Below are 27799 nucleotides of genomic sequence, written 5' to 3'. Positions count from 1 at the left end.
TCCGCCATTTTGAATTCCTGCACTTTGAGTGCAGTTTCGTAATCAGCGACCACAAAAATTCCTGGCTACCAATTTTCGTGGAAATCTGGAAAACTTTTTTTTTAGCTTTTTGGGCACTCACAGCACACCAGGGAGCAAATATTTTTCGCTTGCGACTTCGGATATCGAAGCATCCTTTACCAAGGTTTTCCCAAGTGTTATTCACAAAGAGAAATTAAAGGAAAACAAAAAAAGTAATTATATTTTTCACGATGAAAATGTACTCTCGAACAAAAATAATGACTCGGAATGTTTTTGCAATAATATTCCTTCGAGTGGGATGTAAAACGACTTCTGAAAAATATTTCATCCGAAGGGAGCTATCGGCCACATCTGCAATCAAGTAACTTCCGGACCGGGCAATTAACTTTAGTGGGATGCAGGATGAGAAAGTCATTTCAATTGGTTACGTAACGAAAATAAGATTGTAAGGTCGTGGATCCGATCATGCATGAATCTACAGAGGAGAGGCCGGGACAGAACGGGGTACTTCAAAAGTTGCGTGAATGATTTTCTTTTGACTTCTCCAATTTAATATATTTTTCTAGACAGAGACAAAAAGGAATGATTTTAAAATTTTCAAAAGAATCTTTGAAGAAGAAATTTGGACACAAATGAAAATTGAAAAAACGAAGAAATATTGAAGCAATCATAAATTTTCGTTCGACTGCTTTTTGAAAGGTGCTGTCAAGGTGCATTGGTTTAAAATTGCATCATTACTCACGGTGTCTGGATGTACAATGTATACACAACTGTCAGAGATCCGGCTTCGCTTTGATCACCAAGTTCAATCGTCGTAACTCACTTGAGCATAAATAATTTTTAAAATGGAGTTCAAAGTTAGAATGGTCTCCATTTTGGATGCTGCGTAAACATTTTTTATTCCATGAAAATGTGTTTTTTTTTCTGTCAATGCGCAAGGTATACTTTTCATTGATTGAAACGAGAGCTTCGAAGTATTTGTGAGCACTGACGTATTGTGAGGCGGCTGACTCGCGCTACGTAGAAATTGTGTGAGAAGCAAGAAGGAGAAATATTAGACAGATTTTTGCACTTGACACGAACAGTGTGACAGTACAGTCCACCGATATTGCGCGCAACAGTTGAGCGCGTATTCGCAAGTGGTCAGGCGCTGCTTGACACATTATATAGACGCTCATAAACGTGTCGATCACTTGTTCGAGCAAGATTTCTCACGGTTATGTGCAATTCAGATAGAGGATGTGACAAGCTATTGCAAGAAACAAATGCACGCCGTTTTCTCATAAACTACAAATACCGCCTTCTATTTTGTTAGACAGCTATTTTCGCGAAAAATCGTGAACGATACACTCTCCACAGCATGGATTCTGAAATATCGGCAGAGAAATCATATATCATAGAGGTACGATGTCAAGCCATACGTTCGGCGTTCGGTTTCATTGATCATTATTTTCTCGTTGCTGGCAATTTGGAGTACCACAAAGATCTTTTTAAAAATGGTCCGATTTTACCCGCCGGTACAACCAAAGGAGCGCACACGATCTGTGAAAAAACTGTTTGCGAAAATTGCTACGCGAACATAATACGAACGTATGTAACGCCGGAGAAAAAACGGTTGACTTCCCTCTCTTCCTTTGTGAATTTCGAAGCATTGGCTATGAATTTTAGCTCGCAGACAACGATCGTGCTGTTTACACCGTTCATTGCAGGACTGATCGGTTTGGGCCAATACCTTTACGCTATTATACTAACTCTCATCGGAGTGCTAATATTACTCGTATGGAGCAAATACGTTTTTAGTCGTAAGATCAGAGTTTCGTGTTGGCATCTTAAGGACAGGGAATAGAATGATTTATTTTTGAAAGAAATACTTCTGCGTCCATACTTGCTATGATAACTTGACCATGCAAATGGGTATGAAAAAATACACATTTGTTTTTAATTGAACTGCATTCTGAAAACATCACTTATCGGACGGAACGTCACGCTTTCGAGCTTGGCGTTGAACATCGAATATCAACGATCAAGGCGAGTTTGACATGATATTCAAACTCCCAGAATTTAAATATTTCTTATTTACTGATTTTCTATCCGCCAAATTGTTGAGCAAATGTCGCCACTCTATACAGCGTAGTATATTTTATGACGTGGCCACTCTAGAGGTTCGGATAATTTGTGGTTCAACACGAGATTGTCATGGTTGCGCAACACGATAACAAAGGCATTAGTTAATCCTCAAACTTTCCAAGCCGTACCACCAATATTTTCAGCAACGTAATACATGTTCGGCACCATTCGGCGTTATCTACTTCATGTTACTGGAACGAGAGTGGACTGAACCTGAACTGGAACCGACTTCACACTCTTTCGCTGCAACTCTGGTCCGTTGTGAATGTTGTGTCTCATAAAATATAATGACGAATATATGCGAGCATAATGAAAAGTGAAAAAATCTTCATTTCTGACAGACGTTTTTGAGTTCACAATATTTGGAGAAGTTACGAAAAGTGGAAAATTTATCATGCAAATCGTTTACACAAACCTTAAAATGTACATACAACGAGTGACAGCCTCTGGATTTTACTCACTTGATCTCAAGATCAGGTATAATTTTGTTTTTTCTTCATAATAACAAACAGGTTCAGGTGCATTTACGGTACAGATCCTTTAAAAATAGGTAGGTACTGTACTCACAGACGTGTTGTTCATAATCAGCAGGTGTTGGATACCGAATTAGTAAACATACCATTTCGTGTATATCGTCTTATCCCTTGGAAATCGTTGCACAGAGAATTGAATCATTCGTTGACGTTGACGGAGCTGGAGTGTGAGCACTTTGTTTCAGTTGTCACATCGCTAGTGTAGCTGGTAGCCTATTTCACAAAACCACTTCGAGTCCTTAAACCTAAAAGAACATTGACGCATATGATTTCGCAACGAAAATATAATGCAAAAGTTTCTAAAGAACAAAGAAATGTACCCCCGGAAACTCCTCCCAATTGCGACAATCTCGGAAGAAACATCAAACTATTTTCACTTTCCGTGATAATGTTAATGATAATCGTTTTGATCGTGTTGATTATTGCAATGGTAATGAATAATGCATTGGATTTCGACGGCGAAGATAAGAAACAATCGATCCTTGAAACTCTGACTATAATTAGCGCGGTGGTTCTTGGAGTTGCTTGGATAACTGCAATATGGCATATTTCAGTAGCAACTAAGGGTCTTCGGCTTTGCCAGCAGTTAAAAAAGTGAAAACAAGTATATTGATTTTTACAAACATTTTTCGATTGATTTAACGCACCATGGAAAAAACAATCACGTTGTAAAGTCAAATTGCTCTTATGCTAGACTAACTGAAAAACAAAACTCACAGGATGTTGGAATTCACAAAAACCAAGAGACTGAGGTGGACGACGAATCACAGCGCGTAGCAAAAATCTTTGGTCCGAGTGAATGGTACAACGAACTGCAAGAGCTTCCCAACCGGTTGGATAACATTTTGTGAAACATTGCACCGGTCCATCCATGCATGGTACATAATAGTTTTTACACAATCTATTTTGATGATCTGTCGATGGTGATGCCAACATGTTATCCGTGTGACAAGTCGTCATGGATTTTTTCATGACAAAAATGGGAATTTTTCATGGCAATGTCAAAGCAGCGAAGATGTTCGCAGGCACATCAAAACTACCCAATGCATTTGTACAGTTAAGATTCGCTCTGCGTGTAATTCATTACCGTACCCTGAGCACGATGCATATGCGCATATCTCATGCTCGCTTAGTGGTATGCACAAAGTGGGTTCTGAGATAAGAATTCCTTCTCAGTTCTTATTCGTTTAAAAGAGTGAACGAGAAGTTCGCTGTTTTTGTGTATCGTTCGTGTTCCAAAACTCATACCGATATTCGATTGAACTAAACAGAAATCTTATCATCTAACGAAAAAGGTCGTGGGATTTGTGCTCAGTCAGAAAAAAATCGAAGTATGAAACGTAAGCTGAGAGAAACACTTCGGAAAAAAAGTGTTCGTTTATTTAAGTGTAAAAAAATCATCTCAAAACTGTTTGAAATAAAATATTATAGTCGAATGAATATTCTTGGAGTTATTAGAAATTATTCTTTATTTAAAATTAGAACGAAATTCCATTTTCTGGGAAAGAATCTGTTAATATAAATACAGAGTATATAAGGTCGTTTCTTGCCTGAGTCCTAATTGTTTAATGAACAAATAAACGATGCATTTTATTACATTTCAATGTCAATGTGATACTCAAATGGTGATCCGATCCATCTCATTCAAACTATAAATCTAAATTTTATGAACTCAGCATTGAGCATGCTGTGTAAATACAAATATTGAGAAACAACTAATAAGTATATTTCAGTATATTTTATATGTAAGAGAAAAAAAGGATTTTGTAGCGAACGAAACTAAACTTCTTTATTTCGTTTGATTTCAACGTTGACAGAGTCTTTCGTATGTTTTCGTTTCTGCGAGTTTAACGACGGGGTAAGCTTTTTAGCGCGTTGTCGTTTCGCTTCGGTGATTTTTTTCTCGCGATCATACGACAAACGAGCCTTAACGGTTTCATCCACCTGAGTTAGGAATTCGCGAATCATACCGTTAGCCGTGAAGCCGATAGGTGCTTTTACTTTGTCAAGGACGCGTCTTTTCAAAGCTTCATTATCGACCCTGGGATCCGTATTCAAAGCATAATGACATGGTATACAAGAAGCAACACGCATACCCGGATCGAGATAGACTGTTTGCACGGTAGTAACCGAAAAACATAGCACACACTTGGTACGACTGATCTTTTTGTCGCTGAATTTGTGTCGGATCTCAGACTCAATAAGATTGTGACGCTTTATGGTTTTAGAGATGCCATTGGGTCTGGAAAGTGGTTGTGCAGGTGTCTTTCCAGTGAAGTCAGGATACTCTCGACGCAACTCTTTCAATTCTTCATCGACCCCTTCGTCGCAGGTGCTGTCGTATTCTCCATCCGAATCTGAATCATCGTAAAGATCGGCGAAACTTCTCTTCAAAATGCCAAAACCATCGTATTCATCCAAATCACAATCATCGGTGAGTGACCACTCGTCCACATGGTGAACATGGTTCGAGTTGATATTCATGAAATATTCAATTGCCTCAACGAACAGTGCCGCCCATTCCACGCTCGTTGTACTTTTCGGTCGACATTGTGTCACTCCAATGATGGCAGAAGAAAATCTATATAAAAGGTACTTAACGAATTCCTTTCTCGCACCAATGGACATTTTAAGTTTGTGCATTTTGCCACCGCAATTAGCTACTGCACTGTTGACAGTGTCGTTGATTAAATTGATCGCTTGTTTGATATTCGCATGTGACAATTGAGGTAATTCTAACACTTGCATCATGGTTTTGCGACTGTCCGCGTAGCCGACCACGTGCTCGGCGTATATTACCTCCGATTTCCAAATACCAAATCGCACCACGTGTAAGCCAAAGGCTCTACACTCTGCGAAGAAAAGATTGTTTGTCGTCTGCTGTAGCTTTAAAGTTACGTGACTGGGACGTGTGATCCATCGGCTGAACAGTTCAAATACTGCTCTGCTCGACATCGGTTGCACAACACAATCGCTTGCTTGGGCCTCGATCTCCAGAAGCCGATACTTCAGAACGTTACGTACTTGCGGCATGCGCTTCGCTATTTCCATAAGAGTATGCGAGCACAGATAGTGATGGACTCCGCAATGACGCATTAAAGTCTCCCAAAGATAGGGATCCAGGTTGAGCGCACCGCACGCTTGGACTATAATTTCGTAGTGCTCTTTGATTATAAAAATACAAGCAGCAGTGAGACGATTAGGTTTATCGAATTCGGCGTACTTGCGTATGGCTTCGAGTGAGGTTCTCACACTGAGTAGCTCACTTTTATTCGATTTATCGCGCTTGCATTCTTTCACAACGCTATCGCGCATGGACACCCAAGCGTATTCAAGGATTTGCTTTAGTCGGCGCCGTGGCAAATCATCGTGCCAATTGATCAAGTCTTGTGTATTTAATTGCCAATAGCAATAAGTCATCGTTTCAATTTCCCCATCGTGGAGTGGGACTTCTTCCCCGGCAAGTTGTTCTTTACGCAATGAGTTCTTTTTACCTTCACCCACGGACGTTGATTGTACCATCGCGGTAGATCTGGCCCTTGCGTTATTAAATAAATGCAAGTACTTGTTAACGAAATACGTTGCCGCAAATGCATAAGCTCGAGGCACAGCGCCATACACGAAGGGATAAGACATGAGGTCGGTTTTATAGTTGGATATTTTGTGCATGTCAATGAAATGAGTGTCTTTTTTTTGGGAGTAACGTTTAAGTGAACTGCCGACGACGCTCGGTGCGAGACGTACTTCGGGCACCAAATCCTTCAGCGCGACCAAGTTCAACGTTTTAGGATAACTTACCTCGTCATCCTCGTCATCTACATCGTAAAACGTAACATGAGGAAAGGTGAGTGAGAAACTTTTGACGACGATAGGACGCCGAGTAAGTTTTGCGACGCGCGTAGTCATTGCTTTGGGCAAAACCGGCCGTTTCGGTGGATCCACGATATCTTTCGTATCTTTCAGACGAACGACAAATTTCCCAGCGATTTTCTGTACAGTCCCGTAGTCAATTCGCTTACTTTGCCGTTTTTTCTCAGGTGCCCACGACTTTTTATTCTCTTCGTCCTCGGAATCATTTTCTTGCTGCATCGTGGCGGGTGATAATTTTATGGCAGCTATCCTTTTGTCATGGAATATGTGATACTTCCGATGCTCCCTGACTGTTATTATTCGTTGATTTTCGGCCTTACTATTGTCGCCGTCACTGGTGCTAATACTCTCACTATTGCCGCGGCTATTGCTGATGTTATTATCGCTGTCATTTTCTCGGTTATAATTGTATGAATCCTTGCATAGGAAGTGCATTTTAATATCTTTTCGTGGTGCAACTACCGATGGTCGAACGCAAGGAACTTCGGTCTGCTCATCGGCTGCTGGAGTTTTTTGTTTCTTGTTATCGATATTGTTGAGTATTTTGGTTGATGTCGATTTATAATGCATTATATTTGTTGATGAAAGATCCATTTGCTGTGGCGAGTCGAGGTTGTTTTCAGTATCACTAGCTCCAGTAGGATGTTTCAAGAGTGCTACAACGGTGCTAAGGTCTTCAGACATGGGCAATTGTGATTGAAGCGGTGCAACAGTGCTCTCCGCGTGACTTGAATCCCCCGTAATGAAGTTTTCGATATCAAAAAATAGTGACGATCCAACCTCACCAGCTGTCTCTGCTATTGACTTTTCACGCTTAGACTCCGACATCAAAAACAGCCGATCACGATGTTGGGTGGAGAAGCGGGAATCACCACCATCGTATCTCTCCACAACTGCGCTGGATTTATCGCTCGCGACACTGTTCAAAGTCATGCAGTAAGACATAGACGTATAGTCACTCGTGGTTAATGTTTGAGCAGAACTTGTCTGCTCATATGAAATTTCCGCTTCCGTAGCCTCTCGTACGCCGCCCGCAATTTCATCTGATATCATTGCGGTTGGTGCGTCCATCATTAAAGAATTCACTGCCATTAACAACTCCGCGTCATGAGGCAAGCCTTCGTTGCTCGATAAAGTGCACTCTCTCATCGTAGCTTGTGAAAAATAACTGGAACATATCCCGAATATATCGGACATAATCAATCCACATAATTTATAAAAGCGAATACAAATATAGTCAAAGATAAAAAAAAATAGAGTACAGTGTATCGATTGGGGTGTTGCTATAAATGCAGGATATCATTCAATGAAAATTATATTCTCGTAAAGATACTTACCAGGTATAAAGTAGGGCGCAAGTGACTTCAAGTTTAGTTTGCCGATTTCCCGGAAGCGCTTAACGCAAGCTGGGCTATGTTTTACAGCATGGGACCATATACTGAGAGGCGTCCTCGTTTTGACTTGATTTCCAGACCGAACTTATTGTAAGCGAACTATTACAATTCAATTGGAAATTGAACGATATTAAATGACAAACTTCGTGATTTACGTCGGAAAAAACAACACCCGTGTTTTGTATAAGCTCCTGCTTAAATTACAGTAAACCTCAGATGAACGTCGGTTGAATGCATTATCCTTACTGAAAATGCAAACGTATGAAAAAGAGATTGAAATATTTGGATTAAAACTAGAAATGTTTTCATTGGGCTTCGTGGGTCAGAAAAACGTTGCTTTGCATACACGTTGCAAGAGTTTCTACCTACGACAAGTGTCCGTGTTATGTGATAAGACACGTTCGGGATAACAGCTTCGTGTATCGTGCCTGACCTGTTGCGGCTCGTTATGTAAGTAATACTCCTACAAAAAAATGGCTATAATAACCAGAAAAACTATTTTAAACATCTTTTGTGCAACGTCTTTGCATGTATTTATATTGGAACGATAGAATAAAGCAAACGTATTGACCACGGCCTTCGCTCGAACGTACTTATTGTCGAGGAAACGTAAATAGTTGTAGACTAGAATTATAGTTCCATTTCTGCTCTGTTGACATGATAACATGTTCAATTATTAGGGAATCAGTCCTGATGATAGATTTTATTTCTCGAAAGCTTACGTTGATTTGTTAAATTGCAGTTGCTCGCCGAGCCATACCAAAAATCTCGTTGAAAGACGATTTCCGCGCAAAGTACTTCTAGAACAAACATAACAGATTCCAACCGTTTTCATAAACAAGATTATTACATACTACAGTATTAGGTAACGTGCACGATTTGTCGACTTTTTTTTAATTCGCAGGAGATATAGGAGATTTAAAGGAGACTAGAGGGTACAAATATTATTTAGCTTCTGCAATACATAGTAGTTGTCTTGAAGGAACGAACAAGTACATTGTTGTGAACTTTGATACCGTCAACGTTATACTTGTTTCTTTAGAATTGGCAAGCTGTGAGGAATTGTGGAACGGGGACAAAAAAATTGACAGCCTCACGTTTATCGATAAGTTCATTTACAATGGCCGCACCGACGGACATAGAATTTAGAAAGGCTCAGCAAAAAGTCACAGATTTTGTAACAAAATTAAAGATATTAGGTGGCCCCATTAAAAGTACGAGCGTCGCAAACATTCAAAAGTGGTTGAAGCATGTGAATATTGGCATTCCTCCGTTGGACAAGGCGCTCAGGAGCCTTCGTGTTGAAAAAACGCAAGGGTATTTAACATTCAATGGGGCGCCGAGTGGTGCGTTATACAAAATGTTCCGCGCGGCCGATCTCACCGGAATCATAAAATTGTCAAAGTTGAAAATTGCGATTCGAGCGAGCGACAAATCAATGTTTGATGAACTCACAGCTACATATCCGGAGAAGTTGATGCAGGAAATGCGTCAAGCCGTAACAGAGGCAAGACGCAAACATCCTGGCCTGAACCCAAAGACTGTTGCATTAAGAAATATACCCGGAGAATGGGAGGGCTCCCTCGAGAATTTTGGGGACACAGGAACCTCTGTCGGTAATTTGTCCCCCTTTAATGATTCAAAAAAGGGATGCTGGATGTACACTACTAAAGGTGTGAAAGCATGGTGTAAAGTGAATGATTACTCATTCTTAGAGAGTGCAGCAAATGAGTTCAAAAAAGAATTCTGCAATACGCCAATGAATCACTATCACGTAACACTTGTGATTATGGCCATTGTCAATAACGACGACAACAATAATCCTCTAAAAAAGAGACTAGCTGATGCAGTCAACATTGATGTTCGATATCTTAGCTCAAAATTGGAAGACATGCTCAGAAATAAATTTGAGGTTCTTAAAGATTTTGTTAAAAAACTCCATGAAACTAATCAGGTGCCAGAATTTGAAGTTTGCGGTTTGCCTAATTTGGCACTTAGAGGAAGCACCATGCCAAAAAAATGCCGCATGTGTGATTCAACTGCGTGTCCGGAAAGTACTCAATCCTTTGCTGAATCTCAATGGTCTGGAGATATAGCATCTACATGTATTACAAGCGATGCAGCATGGAACGCACTTCAAGGTGGTTCTGCGGCGTCGCCGTCTCCCGAAAAGAAGCCCGAAACCAAAAAAAGCGATACGGCTGATACTAAACGGGCAGTTGTCAGTGGAATATCTGCCATAAGCGCATCAGCTTTTTGTGGGAGGGTTGGCAAAGTTACAGGGGCTGGCTGTGGCTTGTCCGCAATATGCAAAGTATGCAGAGGTAACAATAAAAATAAGGGATCAGGTGGTGGTTCGGGGCAATTAAGTGGAGGGAGTTGTAAGAAAGAAAACAGTGGTTCGAAGCAGGAAGGACGCAGTTGTAATAGAGAAAATGGAAGTTGTAAGAAAGCAGGAAGTGCTTCGAAGCAAGATGGAGCGAGTTGTAATACAGAAAATGGAAGTTGTAAGAAAGCAGGAAGTGCTTCGAAGCAAGATGGAGCGAGTTGTAATACAGAAAATGGAAGTTGTAAGAAAGCAGGAAGTGCTTCGAAGCAAGATGGAGCGAGTTGTAATACAGAAAATGGAAGTTGTAAGAAACAAAATGGAAGTGGTTCGGGAAAGAATGATAAAGGTGGTGGTGGTAGTTCGGGGAACACTAAAAAGGGCGGTGATACTAAAAAAGGTGGAGATGATGGGGCGAAAAGTGGGAGTGGTTCAAAATAATCAACTAAAGATAATCTAACGTAACATACCATGTTTAAGAGTAAAACAGAAACATCTACAACTGAGAGAAAACCTAAGGAAAAGTATGGTATGTGAAAAAGAAAAATCATACCCAATTGACTTCATATGCATTTACACAGCACGCCAATGATATGCTGCCGTGGGAAACATCACTGAGGAGGGATTATCGAATCTTCCAACAATTTTCCTGCAATTGCCGTTGATTGTTTATGATGCACACTGAAAACAGCTGAATTCAACGGCTATTGTACTCGAATCAGTAATCTTAACTTGTACATGTATTATTTAACATTTTTAATTTTTTCGAAAATAAGAGTTTTGTTTTTTTGTCATATGTTTCAAGATCAATAATCAATAAGAAAATAAAAGCTACAACGCTATTGCACAATCATCACGTGAAGTGCGTAACGGTTTCTCGACGATCCTCCACAAGAACACATTCAAAATGCAGAGCGAAATGGCAACATTTTTGACTGCTGTTTTGAACGCAGATTGACGTATTCCTTCAAAAATCTTAAACGAATAATTCATGTCATATCCTCTGTTGGTCGGCAAAACCTTCATCTATATCGAAGAAAAATTGAGAATTTTGCTTTTCACAAAACTACCGAAAATGACTCATGGGTCAAGCAATAAATTTTGCAGTCGTCGGTATGGCATTGAATAAACTAGTGTGGCAGAAGAGTTTTACACTACGAAACGTTTTATTCAAAGATCATAAAAAATTGTCACATAAATACAAAAGCAGTCAAGTATGTTGAGCTGTGGACAATAAAAAAATGAATTACCGCACCCTAACATGCTTGTAGGATGACCTTCGAATATGATAAAATCGTCGTGGATTACTGTGTTTGCACTAGTGTGTTATTGCTCTATTGCACTATTGATTTTATATTTTTAGCTATGAGCAGACACTATAGGCGATGGAACACCTTTGATACTATGATCACGTTATAATAAGATTAAACTAAATAATCTAATTGTTCGTAAAATTCAATAATAGAAAAATACGAAGTGTTTTCTTAACAGAAATGAGTTTTATAAGCGATGAGGAAAAAAATATAGACTGGAATTGAGTCTGAAATTTAACGAAACAGTCGATAACGAAAATGAAATCGTCACCGAAACTGCGCACTAAATTCTCCGAATCGTTAACTCGCCTAGGTTCGGTTAGTCAGCATCATCGCTTTTGAGAGTGCTCACAAGTCCATAAAAACGACCGATCGACGAAGTCGTGCCATTAAATATTCATAATCTTGCATGCCCGATTATTCTTCTTAGTTTATCGGGTCTAAACTAAGAAGTGCCGATTTTCGAATGAACATGTATTGAGAATCTTCAAAATGTAAATGTAAAAGTAAAAATTTACTCGCCGTCTGTGATCTTGAGACATAACCGGCAGTGGCTTGCGATTATTGTCACTTTCAATGCCCTCATTACGACGTGATTGGTACATACTATAGTTTTAGGTAGCCCCCATACATCGTCGATTTTTTCGTATCTGAAGAAGATATAGTAAGCTTTGGCTCGGAGGTATATACAGCGTTTGTTTTGAAGGAATAAATGCAAATTCGATTCCATTAATAGAGTCAACATTATCCGTATTCATTTGAAATTATTGAGTAGCGAGGAATCATGGGAAAAGCACAAAACCACTGACAGCCTCACGTTTATCGATAAGCTCAATTACAATGGCCGCACCGACGGACACAGAATTAAGGAAGGCTCAGCAAAAAGTCACAGATTTTGTATCAAAATTGAAGACATTGGGTGGCCCCGTTAAAAGTACGAGCGTTGCAAGCACTCGAAAGTGGTTGAAGCATGTGCATATTGGCATTCCTCCGTTGGACAAGGCGCTCAGGAGCCTTCGTGTTGAAAAAACGCAGAGATATTTAACATTCAATGGGGCGCCGAGTGGTACGTTATATAAGATGTTCCGCGCGGCCGATCTCACCGGAATCATGAAATTGTCAAAGTTGAAAATTCCGATTCAAGCGAGCGACAAATCAATGTTTGATGAACTCACAGCTACAAATCCGGAAAAGTTGAAGCGGGAAATGCATGAAATCGTAACAGAAGCCAGGCGCAAACATCCCGGCCTGAACCCAAAGACTGTTGCATTAAGAAAAATGCCCAGAGAAACGAAGAGCGCGCTCAAGAGTTTTGGGATGATGGATGACCCTTTCGAAAAATGGCCTGCCTGGGAAGTTTCAAAACAGGGATGCTGGATGTACACTACTAAGGGTGCAAGAGCATGGTGCAAAGTGAGAGAATATTCGTGTAAAGAAGAAGGATTTTCAGCTTCTCTCCCTGTGAATTATAAGTCCGAAAGAGAATTTTGCACTAAGCCAGTGAATCATTATAACGTAACACTTGTGATCATGGCTATTGTCAATAACAACAACAACGCGGATCCTATAAAAATGAAGTTGGCTCGGGCAGTTAACATTCAAACTCGGTATCTTAGCGATAAATTGAAGCAAATGATCGACACTCAATTCGCAGTTCTAGAAGATTTTGTTAAAGAGCTTCATAGAAGGAACGAGCTGCCAGTTTTTCATATATGCGGTGAGAAACACTACGCAATTAAAGAAGACCCGGACGCAGCTTGCCGTATGTGTGATTCAAAAGCCTCTCCGAAAAGTCCTCAATATTCTGATGTATCTCAATGGCCTAGAGATATAGCATTTACATGTATCACAGGCAATCGTGAATGGGACGCTCTTAATGTTACTAGGGATGGACTAGGGGGGTCAGAAATGGACGCGACCAGAGATAGAATGTGTATTGGCTTATCTGGGAATCAAAAAGCGATTTCCAGTGGGATATATGCCATAAGTACTTCGACTTTATGTGGAAAAATTGGGGTATTTATAGGGGCTGGTTGCGGAGCATCTGCGCTAGGCAAAGCAAGTTTAGAAAAAAGAGCCAGAGGACAAGGGAGTTGTGGGCAAAGTAGTGGACGAGTGAGTAGTAAATAAGGTAAAAGAGGTGGTCCGGAAGGATCAGATGAGCGAAGGAATAAGGGGTCAGGTAACAACACCAATCGGAAATAGTAGCAAAATATCAATTTCATTGTCGCAATAATTGTAGGACTGGTTCTTGAGACTTTTTTGAGCATTGAATTTGTACCAAAACGCAGAAATGATCAACCGAAGGTTAACTAACGTAAAGCACTATGTTTAAGAGTAAAACAAAAACATTTACAACTGAGAGAAAACCCAAGGAAAAGTATGGTATGTGAAGGTTAGAAAAATCATACTTAATTGGCGTCATATGCATTTACACAGCACGCCGATGATATGCTGACGTTGAAAACATCAGTGAGGAGAGATCATTGAATCTTCCGACAATGTTCCTCCAATTGCCATTGATTGTCTGTAATTCCGTGCACACTAGAAACAGCTGAATTCAACAGCTATTGTACTCGAATCAGTAATCTCAACTCGTGCATGGCTTTAACATTGTTATTTTTCCGAAAATAAGTGTTTTGTTTTTATAATATCATATGTTCCAATATCAATGAGGAGATAAAAGGTAAAATGATATTTCACAATTATCACGTGGAATGTGTAACGATTCCTCACGCAAGAACACATTCAAAATGCAGGACGAATTGGCGGCATCTTTGATCGCTGTCTTGAATGCGGACTATCGTATTCTCTGAAAAATTCCAATCGAACCGCTCCTGTTATATTCTCGGTTGGCTGACAAAACGTTCATCGGAATCGAAGAAAAATTAATAATTAACTCGTATTTGTTTGTTTAACCTACATCGTGGTTTTTGTGAGTGCTCACAAGTCCATAAAAATGACTGATCGATGAAGTCGTGCCAATAAATATTCATAGTTTTGCATGCTCGACTATTCTTCTCAGTTTGTCGCGGTTGAATTCACAAGTACTGATATTCGAATAGAATTGTATTGAGAATCTTTAAAATGAAAATGCAAACGTAAAAATTTACTTGTTGTTCGTGATCTTGCGACGTTAGCTGCAGTCAATCGTGTCTATAGTGATTTCAAATGCACTCTCATAAACCGACGGTGCATAATCGTAGACCGTTCCAGAGTGACAGTACCGTTAGAATAGGCACCACACAGAGGAGTGAAGGCGCCAGGCAATCGAGTTACAATCTGTAACATTAATACACTTTTAATGCCCGAAATCGATTCATTCATTATTCGTTCACGAAAGTGATTTCCGTCATCATTTTCTGTGTGCTTATTCGGTTCGTTCCTCGCTCGTAGTTTGAAAGGTGATAAAAATGACTGCTCAACTGCAGAAAAACAATACAACTGAGCTCGACTCTCGGCAAGCAGTTTTGCCAGACTTAATAGAATGTGAGTCACCCACGAGTTCATTACCAGGACCATCAACCGAGAACAATACACAACCCATTTTCAACAGTCCAACATCACCAAAACGTGCTTCCCTAACGACTGCAACGTTGTCCGGTCCAGCTTATGAAGTTCTCATTCCTGCGACGCTTAAAAACAGTGCTACCGTTACCACAACTGACATCTCTGCCACTGATTGTGATTTGAATACGGAGACAATCCACAAATTAATGGAAAATGGCATTGATTTCACTCGCAAGGTGTCCACGAGAAAACGTATCTACGGTGAGGATTATCGAGCGTTGAATAATTTTTGCATCAAACCGCACTTCAAAATGACTCGACTAGAGCGACTAAACTACGAAACGATCGAAAACAATCTACAGAATCGCGGTTCTATGACAACCAGCATTAGCGATATTGGTCTAGCAGAGTCTGCATCGAAGCAACAAAAAAGAGATGTGATACAATATTGCAGCAGTGATCCCACGCCTACTGCAGAGACTCGCATCTACGATACGTATACCCTATGTATCGATCACATCAGTCAGCTTTGTTGGATTTGTTATTCCCCAATATGTGTATGCTTGAAATAAATCGATTTTTCGTATATTTGGGTCGCCACCAGGTCTGTCAGATCGATGATTTTTTTTATAAACGTCCCTCATTTAATGATGCTGAAGTTTGCAACGTTGGAGTCCAACAAAATGAACAATAAAATCAATTGTAATTCATCAATTCTTTATTTCACGAAGTATCGGTACAGGTTGGAAAATTACGAATTGCAAATTCGATAGGGAACGAAATTGGAGAATTATTGGAATTATTGGGAGGTTTTTTTAGATCATTTCGTTGGACTCCACAGTTGCGAACTTCAGCGTCATCCTCATGTATGTTTTTACATACATCCCAAGGTGCTATCGAATCAGCCAGAGGTCAAAGTTCTGTTAGCTTCCAATACAACTATGGCATGGTTTTCAACGTTTGACAACTATACCCGAAAAAACTGTATAAAATTTTTTACGTGTTTGTATTCTGAAATTAAACACTAGTTGAATTGCCATCAGCGCGAGTTACTCTAGCCTGCACTTTACGACCAACTCTTTTGTCTTGTTTAATATTCTGCAGTATAATCACTGACACGAGAGCGGACGAACAAAAACATCTACAGGGTATCCTAATAGTAAAGAATAGTACACCCTCTGCTTTCATAAAAGCGACGAACCTGGCACGGAGGCACAAAATGTTTTTATTCATTTTCATCCATATCCATAAAACGTTTGCAAGAAGAATGTGCTCTGTTTTTATTTTTCCCTCATTTTTTGAGTTTCATTCTTTGAGGACGAGTTTTTAGGGATTAGTTTATATTTTCGCTTCGTAACAAACTTATCCGTAATCGCAATTATTTTATTCGCTATAATTCTTTTCTCGGATTTTTGGTAACATGATATTTGTTGCAATTCTTGGATCACTGTGGGCTTTAGCTGAGAACTGTGGATTTTGACTACTTTGAAAGAAGGAATTTCTGCATATTGATTTTAATTATTGCTTCAAATTCGGGGCAGAGAATCGCTTCCACCCCCCCCCCCCCCCCCCCCCTCCTCTCAGAGATATGAAACTTCGATTTCTCTATTTATTATTAAAGAAAATCTTTAAGGTACGATCAGAGACTTATTGAACATGTCGATCTGATCTCATAAAGTTTTATCATTTCCGTCGGTTTTTTTCCTCCGCTTCCCAGTTGCTGACCAAAAAGCTCTTCCATCTCCACTTGTTGAGTAGACGACTGCGCGTAGGAGTATCCGAGAGACAGTAAAGCCTATTAAGTACCCACCCGAGTGCGCATGTAGGAACCACTTAAACGGCGAGAGGACACACTCAATTTGCTTACTTAATTTGTTTAAGACGGATGAGGATGTCAGAGGTTATTCATGCAACACAAATATTTATTTTACTCACTTAAGAATTATTGTGCATGCCTCCAACGCACTTGTACCAAGAAAAGGACGAAAAATTGTTTCTCCTGCTGAATTTAACGAAACAACGACGGTATAGAAAAAGAAATATTGAGCAGGCAACTCTCGTTAGCGTCCACAATATAGCGTCTCAAATTCTACTTTTTCAAAATAGCTCGGTGATAAAATTGTTGAACGAACAAAATGTTATTTGATCCAATGAATTCCTTTTTGCAATATGAAATAATATGTTTCATTGATTTACTTATTTTTCAAGAGCTTCAAGCGCCTTTGTGACCATGCTTACCCGCCAACAAAAATTGTCCTTACCGACTGACGATATTCGTAGTTACACTTTTTATCATAATTTAAACTCCACTGACGATTTCGTTGTAACTCCTGAAATAATTTAGCCTTCCCATTGTATTCTACTGCCACCTATGTCGAAAAGTCTGTACTCGTATGACACTTTCAAGTTCCTCATCGGTTTGTTGATAACCAAGAGCAATGGAAGATCGGTTAATAGCCTGCACCTGTAAATAGTGCAATGCAGGCGGAAAGAGAGAGGTGAAGGAGGAGGATTGCTCTCCATTGGTGTACTAAACACTCGTCCATAAATACATGAACGAAAAAGCTTCTGGAAAATCGGAATGCTTTTCTTCTCGGAGTCTGTCCTTTTGATATCGATAGTTTTACATCGCAAGCGGTGAACGATTCTTCGTGGACTTTTTCCTTCGTATACTGTATCTCATTCCCCAGCTATTGTACAACTAGGTGGGAACCGATAGCTTCTCACATAGTTTAGTTGTATTTAAAATCATGAGTATTTTTCCATATCTGCGACTATTGCGTCCGCTCGGTGGTAGAATTAATTTGATGTCTGGAAGGAATGCAACTTTAAAACACTGGCTGAAGAAAATCCAAATAACTCGAGAAATATCTTTTGCGTTATGCTATATTAATAAACAAAAAATGTTTCTCATATGATCAATGCATAATAAAATTGAAAAATATATTCAAATAAACTGGTTGTGAAAAATGGATGATGGCTAACTCGGCTTTGGATTCGATTTTTTGATGCCGGTATTGGTGAAAATACCAATTGGGCTTATTTCCATTATCCGTGTTTTAAGGTCGATTCTAGTCAATGTTCGGTCACACAATGAGAAGTTGGAGCCTTCGAATATTGAACGGGTGGTAGTGGCAGAGCCTGAGAATCAATTGCGATTCTTGAATGTGAACACCGTGAATCCCAATAAAACGACGTATAGAACGAGAACGATCAATTTTATTATCAAGGCAAGACTGCGTTGAAATATAATAATTAATACTGAAAAAGTATTGATAAGCAGAACAACAACGGGATACGTGATCACCGAGTCGTTGAACTTCCTGAATAGTTCAAGCAATGATATTTCTTTTTTAGAATCAACATCTATTTCGTTGACTTCGCTGGTGAAATTTAATGCCTCTTGAAAGGACTGCTGTGGTGTTTTGTAGCCCATGGACGCTCCATCTAATTCCGTAATTTTATTTGCATTCATTATTGCACCGTTGTGGAACAGGATAGAAAGCACTATTTTCCTATGTGTCTCGAAGCTTAGGTAGTAATGATAAAACTTCCTTCAATTTCGACCATTGTTACGGTTTCTTTAACCAAGAACAGCTTGTGAGTGTATATCAATTACTGCTCCTTTTTCACAGCGATGAACATTGAGAATAAGCATTACTCCAATGCAGTAAAACTTGGTGAGCGATGTGAAAATCTCTGAAAAGAGTTTGATCCTTAAATGAACAATAATCGACTCTGGCGATGACGAGTCCGACTAGCCGCTGGAAAGTGTTACACAGAGATTTCATATATCGCTGTCTGTCGACCGTGTTCGTGTTCGCATGTTTTTGAAAGTATCACGTTTGCATCGATATCGGCACTCATAAAGTATTCAGCAGTGCGAAAATTTACGAGGACACGATCGACAAATGCACCGACCACTTGAGAAAAAATAATAACTGAGAAGCCCGTAGAACGTGATTCCAATGACTTTTCATGCTGTTGACCACCTCAAGGGGACAACTTGAACGCCTATTTTCCTCATTCTTATAATAGAATTCGAGTCTCCGACGTCCAACAAAATTAGACGGAAATAAGTTAAATCGTTCAAAAAGTCACTCTGCCAACACGTTTTTCACTCAAGCTTATGACGAGAATGCGAAACGTCGATGAATACTGCGGTCGGTCTTCTAATTATATCCCAACCTTAACCATCATCTAAGTATTTCACACGATGCTCGGATAGTGCACTTTCAGCTGATTGCCCAAAAACTTGGTTTAAATACCGCCACAGACTGATATTCTTCTACAGCCAAGTCTTGTATTTATGTTATCGTAGTATGCAAACACAACAAGCTCAAACTTTACAGAATACGTGCTCGCCAGATGGGCGCATCCATTATGTGACCAAGCACAAGGATTCCGAGAAGGAACACGATACCGATTATCAAAATGAAGAGTTGAGGGATACTGACGGAAAAGATCTTCGGAAGTGTCTGGTTGTTGGCATAATACATGGCAGTCTCGAGAACTGATGGCAGTTCTAACTGTAGGTCATTAGTGATTAAAACCGGCATGTCGGGCTCAAAGTCTCCTATGTGGGTGACTCCACGCTGTCGAGCATACTTGGGTGCAAACACTAACCTCATAAAATCGATCCAAAACAGTCGGGTTTGGGTTTGATTGATAGTCGTATTATAGACTTTTCCGTCAACTTCTTTCAAGCACCATTGTAATGGCCGAATACGTTTAAACTCTTCAATCGTTAGTTTCATAGCTGAGTTGACACAAACGCACCTCTATTTTTCGTGTGTGAGTCCTTCGTTTTGAAAATACGTCGATTGCATACAGTTTTGTTTCTTTCTTCACCTAAAATGACAAAAACGTTACTATAATATTCAGCGTAGATGACGATACGATCGAGTTGTGCGAACAAAAATAACAAACAATTATTCGGATATCATCAGAAATGTTTAGCAGCAAGAAAACGTTTCTGTTGTGAGGCACGTGAAATGTTTTGGCAGATATGAGCCCAAGGAACGCTCCGTCGACCACATAAACCCATTCATTTGTGTGTTGGATCAGCTATATATAGACATTAATCATTCGCACTTGAAGTAGGAAAAAACGCGATACTGTGTCTTGATACGGCTCGCATAATGCTTTTTATGCTTGCCCTATTGGTTTTTGTTCTGACGCTTTGCGGTTTGTTCTTTGCAAAAGATAGTTTTATCAATCGAGAAATGCAAGTATATCAAAAACAATTACAAGAACCATGGTTAATGCGTCGCCCTCTTATGGCATACAATGGTACGCGTCGTCTAACATTGAAAAGAAAATTTATACATCGCGGCGATCCGAAAAAGGTTTAGCCAGACGTGAACGACGAAACTCCACTGGCGGACTATAGTTGAAACTTAAAGTTCTGGCTTGGATCATGAAAATGGCTGACAGTTTTTTCGTTTGTTATAGCGAGTCGTGAGTATACTAGATTTTGCAAATCAGTAATTTTTCTGACTACATTGTTATGCTTGGCTTGGGTAACTATATTTTATATTCCGATGCAACCGAGTATCGATGGAAAGAAGGTAATAAAACGTACGAAATACTGATCAAGTTTTTCCTTATTCTCATTGGGCAAGCTTTTAGCTCGAGATTAATATTCGTTTGTTGCCCGTGTTAAAATATGCGTGTGCACATCGGAACGAACGAAATCTATTGACTGTACCACAGCTCCGGACAATTTAAGAAGCTGGCGACTCAGTTAGCAATCAACTCAAGTCGATGTCATCTTTGCGATTTTTCTACTTTGGAAAAAGCACTTGCCCGACGTTTAAAACATTGTGATCTGAAAATGTCAGTTTCAATAAGGATTTTAGCCTTTTCCTGAAAAGAAAATAACCTCTGCTAAACCTTCATGAGTGGTGCATTATTGAATAACAAAAGAAAATCTTTGTGCAGAATTAGTTTGTTGTCTTATAGCGAATGAACTAAATGCACGTTTTGTCTCATCGTAAGAAGAACAGTAAAACTAGTAACGTGAGTTTAACCGATGAGAACATTCGAGTATTGCCAATCTGAGCATTCCCCTATCGTTAGCAGCAGCTTCGAAAGCTGATATTGTGAAGCAATATCCAGAAAAATATAGTACGCATCTAGCATATCTCGATTTAATATCACCCTTCGTTCAGAACCAATAATGATAATTGCACTTTTGGTTACATTCACCACGCTCATAATTATATTTTACTATTTGAAAATAGTGAGCGTTGTGGATTCTGAAAGAAGCTCAGTAAAAGAAACAGATTCGGAAGAAAAGCTGTTGGATGATATTTCAAAGACGTGATTGATGCGTAGACGTGCATAAACTCATGCAACTGAATGTGCCATTTGCTCGAAGCTTCGGAGCTTCGAGCTATTATTTATTCGATGGTTTGCTTGCCTTATTATCCGGATCTAGAAGCTCTCATAAAGCTAGTACACCAACGCCGCACAACAGCAATATCCGTTATTTTATGTGTTCGAGAAGCGCAACGTTAGAGCGTACGTTAAGTAGTAGAATATCAGTGCGGTTGCATTATCTGTTGAGCACTTTTTGAGTTATCGTCTCAGAAGAATCAATTATGACGGCTTCGTATACTAAAGTCGATAGAAATAATGCTATTAAATATTCGGAGGCTAACCTCACAATCCTTAAAATAAACAAAATCTATCAAAAGGCTCGCCATCTGGCAAGCCACCTAGAATACCAGATACGTGATGCAACGGACGACGATTTTTACGTACCAGCGGCATTGAGCAATTCATCCAAAGTTGTGACAGTCAGCATAACAAAAAATTTGTGCGAACTACTTTCATGTAACCCAGCTAAAGAGAAATCTATGTGCCACCCCAAAGAAGCGGCTTCATATTATTACGTGGGCGACGACAAATACGATTTACAGTGTCAGCCTGCATGTTATAATATAACAAAGACAGGGACGTTTGATGAGAATGGAAAGCGCACACCAGATACGCCTATACTGAATTGGCACAATCGGTCTTGTCGTATCGTAACTCCGATGGTCACCTCAATGGAGAAAACCTTTTATCGTGATACCACCAAATATGTGCCTCGCAAGAACGACATGCCTACTGGTTTTAGCCGTATAGACAGTGGAGATATTTATGGCAGTGGTTGGGCATACAAATTCAATAAAACATATTGCGAGTATTATGATAAGCGTTTGGAAGCCAATGGATGTTGCACACGGTTTTGGTACGAGGAAGTGTTCTCATTTTTCGGGGGATACAATTGGAAATCGGCGGCACGACAAGCCAGTACTGGAGTACCATTTAACATGCCAAAATTGGAGCCATTACCCAAAGATTTACCCAAAAGATTTACGGTGGAAGGCTGGAAGAATAATAACAACGAAAATTTTAAAGTTCCCGATTTAATAGATACAGCACCAAAAAATATTCGTGCCGCAGACATTAAACATGAGAGACATAAACGTGAAGCAGTGTATCAGCGTGAACGGAATATCAACTTGAATTATGGCTCCGACAGTGATGAAACTCATTTACTACAAGACAGGATAAAAACCAAGGAGACTTTCAGCGATAGCATTGGCGAGTTTTTCCGGCTAACGATGGAAAGAGAAACGAATGATACGAATAAGCCTTCGAATGCATTTGCTACGGATACGTACACTAGATTGATAAAGGGATTCGACAAAATAGGGGAAAAAATGGGAAATCTCGGGGATGACTTGATAAAAGATATGGCATGGTCGCTCGGCGAAAATGTTGCATCGGTAGCAGTAGAGGGTATTACTGTGCGATCCGTTGGTAATTTTGTTTATTATTTGGGATCTGATATCTTCGCAGCAATAGATGGATTTATGGGCTCTGGAACATCAACTATGGCTTGGACAGTTGTGAACACGGCCCTTCTCGGACTTTACTTCATGTACGCGGACCCATTCGGCTACAAAAATGAATGGACACCTAAACTTCCCCAGGAAATGATGGAAAAAGGTGAGGCAAGCTTGCGTCGTAAGCTAGGCTTGGCTGTTATTAACTTTGAATTCGAGAATCTCGTCCGTGCGGTTCTCACGTACGAAGAAATCTTGGATCTGGAATTTCAAGTAGCGCAGGATATATTTTACTATCTTGATGCACTCGAGGTAAATTCTGACGGTGTGGCCATTGATAAAGGTTCACTGATTTATTTCGGTAGTCATAAGCAGAGTACTACGATCCGATCGATGACCAAAGTTTTGGCCTCACGCGTGAAATTCAACGAAAAAGTATATGAAGAATACAATCGCGTATTCATGATTCGTGTTGATGTTAATCGGTACATGAATCGTGCCTCGCTGGGCGCCATTATCGGGGCTGGTGTCTTTACTCTGCTCTATTTACCTATTCTTGCAGTATTTTTCTTCTTCGTCGCTTTGATTTTACTATCCATTGGACGCCTCTCACTACAGAGTAATCTCCTCGTCGATGCTCTTCTCGAAATACGCGGTCACCATAATACCAAGGAAACCAGTGCTAAATCAATAAAATAGTAAAATATTTATGCTTTAAAGTCACAAAGCTGTATGAACGATGCACTAAACGTTCTACTCACGATAAACACATATTAACCTCAAAATCTTTTGCTCCTCGCATGAATTCGTAGTCGATTTTATGGCTGGACCGGACATGCAATCAACATTAGTTTTCATGAACAGACAGTCAGTTGCGTTACATGGGAGCCAATGTTGATACAATAAAATAAAAAAACAAAATCAATTGCTCGATGGACATGAGAAAAACAACTTGCTGAAATAATAAATCTAAAAGAACTCTGAAAACATGACTTGTTTTTTCGTGTGAGAAGTTCTTGTGCGGCATCATTGAAAAGGTAGCAATTCATAAAAGGACATCGAAATGTCGGGTATGTCAACAATATCGGAAAAATCGAACGATGTGAATGTGATTTTTTTTTCATTCATTTTAAATCATGATATTTCGTTGATTTCGAAATCTCCTAATAACATCAGCCATCAAATTTTGCTATGACGGGAATCGTAATTTTGTTGCATATCGGTCATGAAATCAGGCGCAGTCTTCGGCAAAGTTGAAGCACGTTTAATATTGCTATAATATAGAGCATCTCGTATAATCGAAAAAAGTGAGGATCCCAGCCGCACTGACGCCGCAACGATTAGCTCATTCGAATACGTCATGCCGTTTCAGTTACGGACGAGTTTACCTCCGAGCACCGAAGAGATTAATCGACAAGAGATTGTCTGGAGTGTTCTCCGCGGGGCTTCAAATATAACTTTAACGACGATGCTAGAGAAGAAAGCCGCAGCGATATGCCATCATGCACGGATTGACTCAATAATGCAATGTAAAGTTCTCAAATCTCTCGAAACGATCAAAACGTTCATAAAAAACGAAGATGATTTGAACGACGTAATAGTTCAACGAAAAATCTGGAACTACTTAAAAACTGTGGAAATCGAGATAGGCGACGTAATGCATTTGTCGGTCAAACCACTGATTCTTACCCGCGCACCTCAAACCGTTTCTCACGAGAACATCGAACTCGAAACTGCTCCTAATGTGACCGTGTCACTGCATGATTTTGAAACGCTGTGTTTTGAAAATCGTGTACAACTTCAGTATTACACGAATACACCGTTTTCCTCATATGTCTTTCAGAACATACTATTCTCGTTGAGTGCCACCACGTTAGAGTCTCTTCTGGGAAGCGATAAGTGGCAAGCGCGTCTTGCCACTCTCATACATCACACAGGATTCTCGGATATTGTTACGATTAAGTCGTTTTACGAGGATACCGTAGAACACAATGGTGTCGTGTACGATACGTCGTTCGTGCCTAAATACGAAGTGCGAAAACTCAAGCCGATAGCCCGTCTACCGCGAACCACGAACGATCCCGAGACGCTCAATTATCGAGAGAAGATGGATCCGCGTAACGTCAAATCCGTACCGCTCAGTCATATCGGTATATTTCTTGTGTATCCTTTCAAAGATGGATATTACGTCCAGCCGGATGGCACCGTAACACACGTTGGTATAATGGAACCGAAGAAAAACAGCATCCAATTTAATGTGACGGAATTATGCGACGCGTCGAACGTAGAACATACGATTGACGATGCAGCGCGCACATTCAATTATGACGATGTACTTGCATATGCGATTCATTCGGTCTCTCTGAAGGAGCAGGGTCTCGCATTGTTGATCATCCGTCAAATGATCGGACCTGTACTCACGCTTGGCGAGTTTAAAATCTCGTTGCCAACTATCGATGAAATTCTCGCTTGGACCTCGTTTTCGTGCACGTCGAGGAAAATTCTACTACCCGAACATTCCAACACACCAACTGTGGCTGTGAGCAACGCTTTGATACGTGATATTGCCAGTTCCTGTGTCTCTAAGCTAGGTGCGGCATTTATATGCTCCTCTTATAACATACTTGAGTCGGACTTTCACGCTGTCTATGGTAATTTGCGAAACGATGCCGAACTTTACGTATTCCTGACACTTCTCATGCAAGTATATCCAACGAATATGTACAAATTACAGCGAGACAGTCTCAAACCCGTGTTTGGCTCTAGTCCTAGGTCACTTGAAAGATACCAATCGTCGACACGTGCCTACGTACAAACGACACTAGCTGATCGTCTCAACTCGTACACCGAACCTCTCATAACGCCAACAGACGTGGGAACTAGTGTCACATGTCCACCTTACAAATGCATGGAACTCTACGAATTTATAGATCCAAAACTTAACGAATTAGTCACTACTGGAGACACAGAGCTTACACCTTCGCAATACGCTAGTTTCATTTCGTTGCACATACAGCAGACGAAAAGAGTGTCAAGACGAGAGTAAATTATTGTTCTGCTTTTTGAAATCGTTTGAGTACGAATCCTGAAAGAACCTTTGAAAAATGGAACTAATATGAATGGTTAAATTTTTATTTAACCACGTAGACGGCCATCACTGTAACGAACTCAGAATAAAGCACTTTATCTTTCACTGTTCTATAGCCGTGATCCATTGACAAATTGGACCACTTGAGAACAAAAAACGAACATGTTCCATAGGCATTTTTCGCATTTTGAAGGAAAAATTAATCGGAATTATTTGCAATACCGTTACCAGAATAGTCAAAATCGAGAATTTATACCACCGATAAACTATTGGAAATTATTGATGTCAGTAATTGACAATAAAGAAACAGAAGCAAGGCACTTTTTCGGTGACGACTTGATCCGAAAAACTACATTAGAACTCACATTAGATATCGGTATAGCGAGTTTGCGATAAAACAAATAACGCTAAAACAGACGGAAAAAATAAAAATTGAAACAATTTATGAAAGTTTTCCACATAATCTAAAAATACAAGAAAAAGATTTAAGGAAATCGATGGGGGTGGCTCAAAAAGTGGCCGATTCGACGGACGTGGAATGCTTCATACATTATCTATAACCAATTGTATATCTGATTAATAAGGCAAATCTTGTTTCTGTCCCGTGATCTTTTTCATATCGTATCTCAGCTCAATCCAAGGTCGTTTGTAAGAATGGAAATTACATCGTTTCATCTTTGAGCAGACACGTCCGAACAGTCCTAGCTGCCACTGAAAACTGCCATATAGCAGCTAAGGAAGCCAGTCCAACTACCACTGCGCTAGTTATAGTCACACCATTGAGTTTCCTTTCTTTGTCTTCAGGGCGACCTCCGTCATCTTCGCTATTTATTATTAGAGCAGCGATCATCAAGATCATTCCAATCGCGATCATAACTATTACAAAGGTTGAAGATATTTTGATGCTTTTTCCGAGATGGCTGCACTCGGGAGTAATTGTGCTGTTAACACGACTGCGTGCAGCCAAAGAATTTGATTTCGGTCTTACACTCATTTGTCACTGTTATCCCGAACTTTTGGAATCCTAGGAGCAATGATATTAAATATACTATTTTCAACTATACTATCAAAGTGACAATAGACGACAACCGCTCGAGTTTGTGCTTCGGGTATCCCTAATGTACGATGATCCATAATGGGCAGACGTTCAACACGAAATGGCATATTGCTGTTTACCAATTCGACATTCAACACTGTAGTGGGCTATGCTGCTCACCTTCGTAAGTATAATATCCTATTTTTATTAAGAGGATGATTTAAGGATGATTTATTAAGAAATTGCAATTGAGGCTAGTCGACTGATTCATACTCTTAAAGCACATTTATCGAAAGTACAACTGGAGATATTCATGGTATAAGTAAGATCCCGGGCTTTCATTTGCTTAATCTCTCGTATTCATACTGCTGATTATTTCGTAGCCTATGTGCAGAGTGTTCTGGATCTTATCGTGCAAGTAAAATAACTAAATCAAAGTACCCAGGCACATATCGTGAATAGTGAGTTTTCGGAAATTGTACTTTACTCTCGCTGAATGAATTGGGTTACATAGAGCTCTCCGTAATCATAATGCAAGTTTCTGACATCATGATCGTTCGTGAATGTTGCAAATTCCCATGCTGAAGCTTTGTAACGAATGCTCACTAACGCGAATATCTCACGTTTTAACTTGTGTTGCTCACAGCTTCACGTCGCTTTTGTGGTCGTTGAGCTGATTGAAGTGCTACCGCTATGGAACAGTACATTTAATGAGAATATCGTTGTGGGTCGCAATCGAG

At 39.9% G+C, this 27799-nt stretch overlaps 12 protein-coding genes across 14 annotated transcripts; 8 read left to right on the top strand and 4 right to left on the bottom strand.

Moving 5' to 3' along the window:
- Nucleotides 1-949: 949 nt before the first annotated feature.
- Nucleotides 950-1881, top strand: LOC122408866 (uncharacterized). Its single transcript, NM_001414574.1, has one exon. The coding sequence runs from the start codon at nucleotides 1382-1384 to the stop codon at nucleotides 1865-1867; it is 486 nt and encodes a 161-aa protein (NP_001401503.1). The 5' UTR covers nucleotides 950-1381; the 3' UTR covers nucleotides 1868-1881.
- On the bottom strand, nucleotides 1851-7748 carry LOC122408861 (uncharacterized). Of its 2 annotated transcripts, XM_043415935.1 has the most exons (2): nucleotides 3399-7748; nucleotides 1851-2926 (listed from the first exon to the last, which is right to left on the bottom strand). In XM_043415935.1, the coding sequence occupies exon 1, from the start codon at nucleotides 7746-7748 to the stop codon at nucleotides 4461-4463; it is 3288 nt and encodes a 1095-aa protein (XP_043271870.1). In that variant the 3' UTR covers nucleotides 1851-2926; nucleotides 3399-4460. The 2 variants fall into 2 exon arrangements, with proteins under 2 accessions (XP_043271870.1, NP_001402672.1); NM_001415743.1 differs by lacking the exon at nucleotides 1851-2926.
- Nucleotides 2713-3510, top strand: LOC122408867 (uncharacterized). 2 transcript variants are annotated; one of them, XM_043415947.1, is made up of 2 exons: nucleotides 2925-3285; nucleotides 3401-3510. In XM_043415947.1, exon 1 carries the CDS (start codon nucleotides 2947-2949, stop codon nucleotides 3277-3279), a length of 333 nt encoding a protein of 110 aa, XP_043271882.1. In that variant the 5' UTR covers nucleotides 2925-2946; the 3' UTR covers nucleotides 3280-3285; nucleotides 3401-3510. The 2 variants fall into 2 exon arrangements, with proteins under 2 accessions (NP_001402673.1, XP_043271882.1); NM_001415744.1 differs by lacking the exon at nucleotides 3401-3510 and having other exon boundaries at nucleotides 2713-3285.
- Nucleotides 7644-11029, top strand: LOC122408863 (uncharacterized). The gene is made up of 3 exons (NM_001415739.1): nucleotides 7644-8035; nucleotides 8152-8395; nucleotides 8688-11029. Exon 3 carries the CDS (start codon nucleotides 9066-9068, stop codon nucleotides 10710-10712), a length of 1647 nt encoding a protein of 548 aa, NP_001402668.1. The 5' UTR covers nucleotides 7644-8035; nucleotides 8152-8395; nucleotides 8688-9065; the 3' UTR covers nucleotides 10713-11029.
- Nucleotides 11030-12233: 1204 nt separating this feature from the next.
- On the top strand, nucleotides 12234-14208 carry LOC122408864 (uncharacterized). Its single transcript, NM_001415122.1, has one exon. The coding sequence runs from the start codon at nucleotides 12425-12427 to the stop codon at nucleotides 13712-13714; it is 1290 nt and encodes a 429-aa protein (NP_001402051.1). The 5' UTR covers nucleotides 12234-12424; the 3' UTR covers nucleotides 13715-14208.
- Nucleotides 14209-14340: 132 nt separating this feature from the next.
- LOC122408865 (uncharacterized) lies at nucleotides 14341-15768 on the top strand. The gene has a single exon (NM_001415121.1). The coding sequence runs from the start codon at nucleotides 14998-15000 to the stop codon at nucleotides 15664-15666; it is 669 nt and encodes a 222-aa protein (NP_001402050.1). The 5' UTR covers nucleotides 14341-14997; the 3' UTR covers nucleotides 15667-15768.
- Nucleotides 15769-18031: 2263 nt separating this feature from the next.
- On the bottom strand, nucleotides 18032-18880 carry LOC122408858 (uncharacterized). The gene has a single exon (NM_001414584.1). The coding sequence runs from the start codon at nucleotides 18567-18569 to the stop codon at nucleotides 18243-18245; it is 327 nt and encodes a 108-aa protein (NP_001401513.1). The 5' UTR covers nucleotides 18570-18880; the 3' UTR covers nucleotides 18032-18242.
- A 143-nt stretch (nucleotides 18881-19023) lies between these two features.
- On the bottom strand, nucleotides 19024-19851 carry LOC122408856 (uncharacterized). The gene has a single exon (NM_001414571.1). It carries the CDS (start codon nucleotides 19849-19851, stop codon nucleotides 19441-19443), a length of 411 nt encoding a protein of 136 aa, NP_001401500.1. The 3' UTR covers nucleotides 19024-19440.
- Nucleotides 19852-20228: 377 nt separating this feature from the next.
- Nucleotides 20229-20589, top strand: LOC122408859 (uncharacterized). The gene has a single exon (NM_001414585.1). It carries the CDS (start codon nucleotides 20236-20238, stop codon nucleotides 20446-20448), a length of 213 nt encoding a protein of 70 aa, NP_001401514.1. The 5' UTR covers nucleotides 20229-20235; the 3' UTR covers nucleotides 20449-20589.
- Nucleotides 20590-20731: 142 nt separating this feature from the next.
- Nucleotides 20732-24056, top strand: LOC122408850 (uncharacterized). Its single transcript, NM_001414566.1, has one exon. It carries the CDS (start codon nucleotides 21700-21702, stop codon nucleotides 23632-23634), a length of 1935 nt encoding a protein of 644 aa, NP_001401495.1. The 5' UTR covers nucleotides 20732-21699; the 3' UTR covers nucleotides 23635-24056.
- Nucleotides 24057-24097: 41 nt separating this feature from the next.
- On the top strand, nucleotides 24098-26071 carry LOC122408851 (uncharacterized). The gene has a single exon (NM_001414581.1). It carries the CDS (start codon nucleotides 24296-24298, stop codon nucleotides 25979-25981), a length of 1686 nt encoding a protein of 561 aa, NP_001401510.1. The 5' UTR covers nucleotides 24098-24295; the 3' UTR covers nucleotides 25982-26071.
- A 372-nt stretch (nucleotides 26072-26443) lies between these two features.
- LOC122408857 (uncharacterized) lies at nucleotides 26444-27262 on the bottom strand. The gene has a single exon (NM_001414583.1). The coding sequence runs from the start codon at nucleotides 27015-27017 to the stop codon at nucleotides 26685-26687; it is 333 nt and encodes a 110-aa protein (NP_001401512.1). The 5' UTR covers nucleotides 27018-27262; the 3' UTR covers nucleotides 26444-26684.
- Nucleotides 27263-27799: the final 537 nt, after the last annotated feature.

This window comes from Venturia canescens, chromosome 4 (genome assembly GCF_019457755.1).
Source record: "Venturia canescens isolate UGA chromosome 4, ASM1945775v1, whole genome shotgun sequence".
Lineage (NCBI taxonomy): Eukaryota > Metazoa > Arthropoda > Insecta > Hymenoptera > Ichneumonidae > Venturia > Venturia canescens.
Note: the sequence above shows the minus strand (reverse complement) of the source record. Positions and strands in the feature narration are given on the sequence as shown.

Coding starts and splice junctions, on each gene's coding strand:
- LOC122408861 (XM_043415935.1), bottom strand. CDS start 7,748: ATGTCCGATATATTCGGGATATGTTCCAGTTATTTTTCACAAGCTACG.
- LOC122408851 (NM_001414581.1), top strand. CDS start 24,296: ATGCCGTTTCAGTTACGGACGAGTTTACCTCCGAGCACCGAAGAGATT.
- LOC122408867 (XM_043415947.1), top strand. CDS start 2,947: ATGATTTCGCAACGAAAATATAATGCAAAAGTTTCTAAAGAACAAAGA.
- LOC122408858 (NM_001414584.1), bottom strand. CDS start 18,569: ATGAATGCAAATAAAATTACGGAATTAGATGGAGCGTCCATGGGCTAC.
- LOC122408866 (NM_001414574.1), top strand. CDS start 1,382: ATGGATTCTGAAATATCGGCAGAGAAATCATATATCATAGAGGTACGA.
- LOC122408857 (NM_001414583.1), bottom strand. CDS start 27,017: ATGAGTGTAAGACCGAAATCAAATTCTTTGGCTGCACGCAGTCGTGTT.
- LOC122408865 (NM_001415121.1), top strand. CDS start 14,998: ATGACTGCTCAACTGCAGAAAAACAATACAACTGAGCTCGACTCTCGG.
- LOC122408859 (NM_001414585.1), top strand. CDS start 20,236: ATGCTTTTTATGCTTGCCCTATTGGTTTTTGTTCTGACGCTTTGCGGT.
- LOC122408864 (NM_001415122.1), top strand. CDS start 12,425: ATGGCCGCACCGACGGACACAGAATTAAGGAAGGCTCAGCAAAAAGTC.
- LOC122408856 (NM_001414571.1), bottom strand. CDS start 19,851: ATGAAACTAACGATTGAAGAGTTTAAACGTATTCGGCCATTACAATGG.
- LOC122408850 (NM_001414566.1), top strand. CDS start 21,700: ATGACGGCTTCGTATACTAAAGTCGATAGAAATAATGCTATTAAATAT.
- LOC122408863 (NM_001415739.1), top strand. CDS start 9,066: ATGGCCGCACCGACGGACATAGAATTTAGAAAGGCTCAGCAAAAAGTC.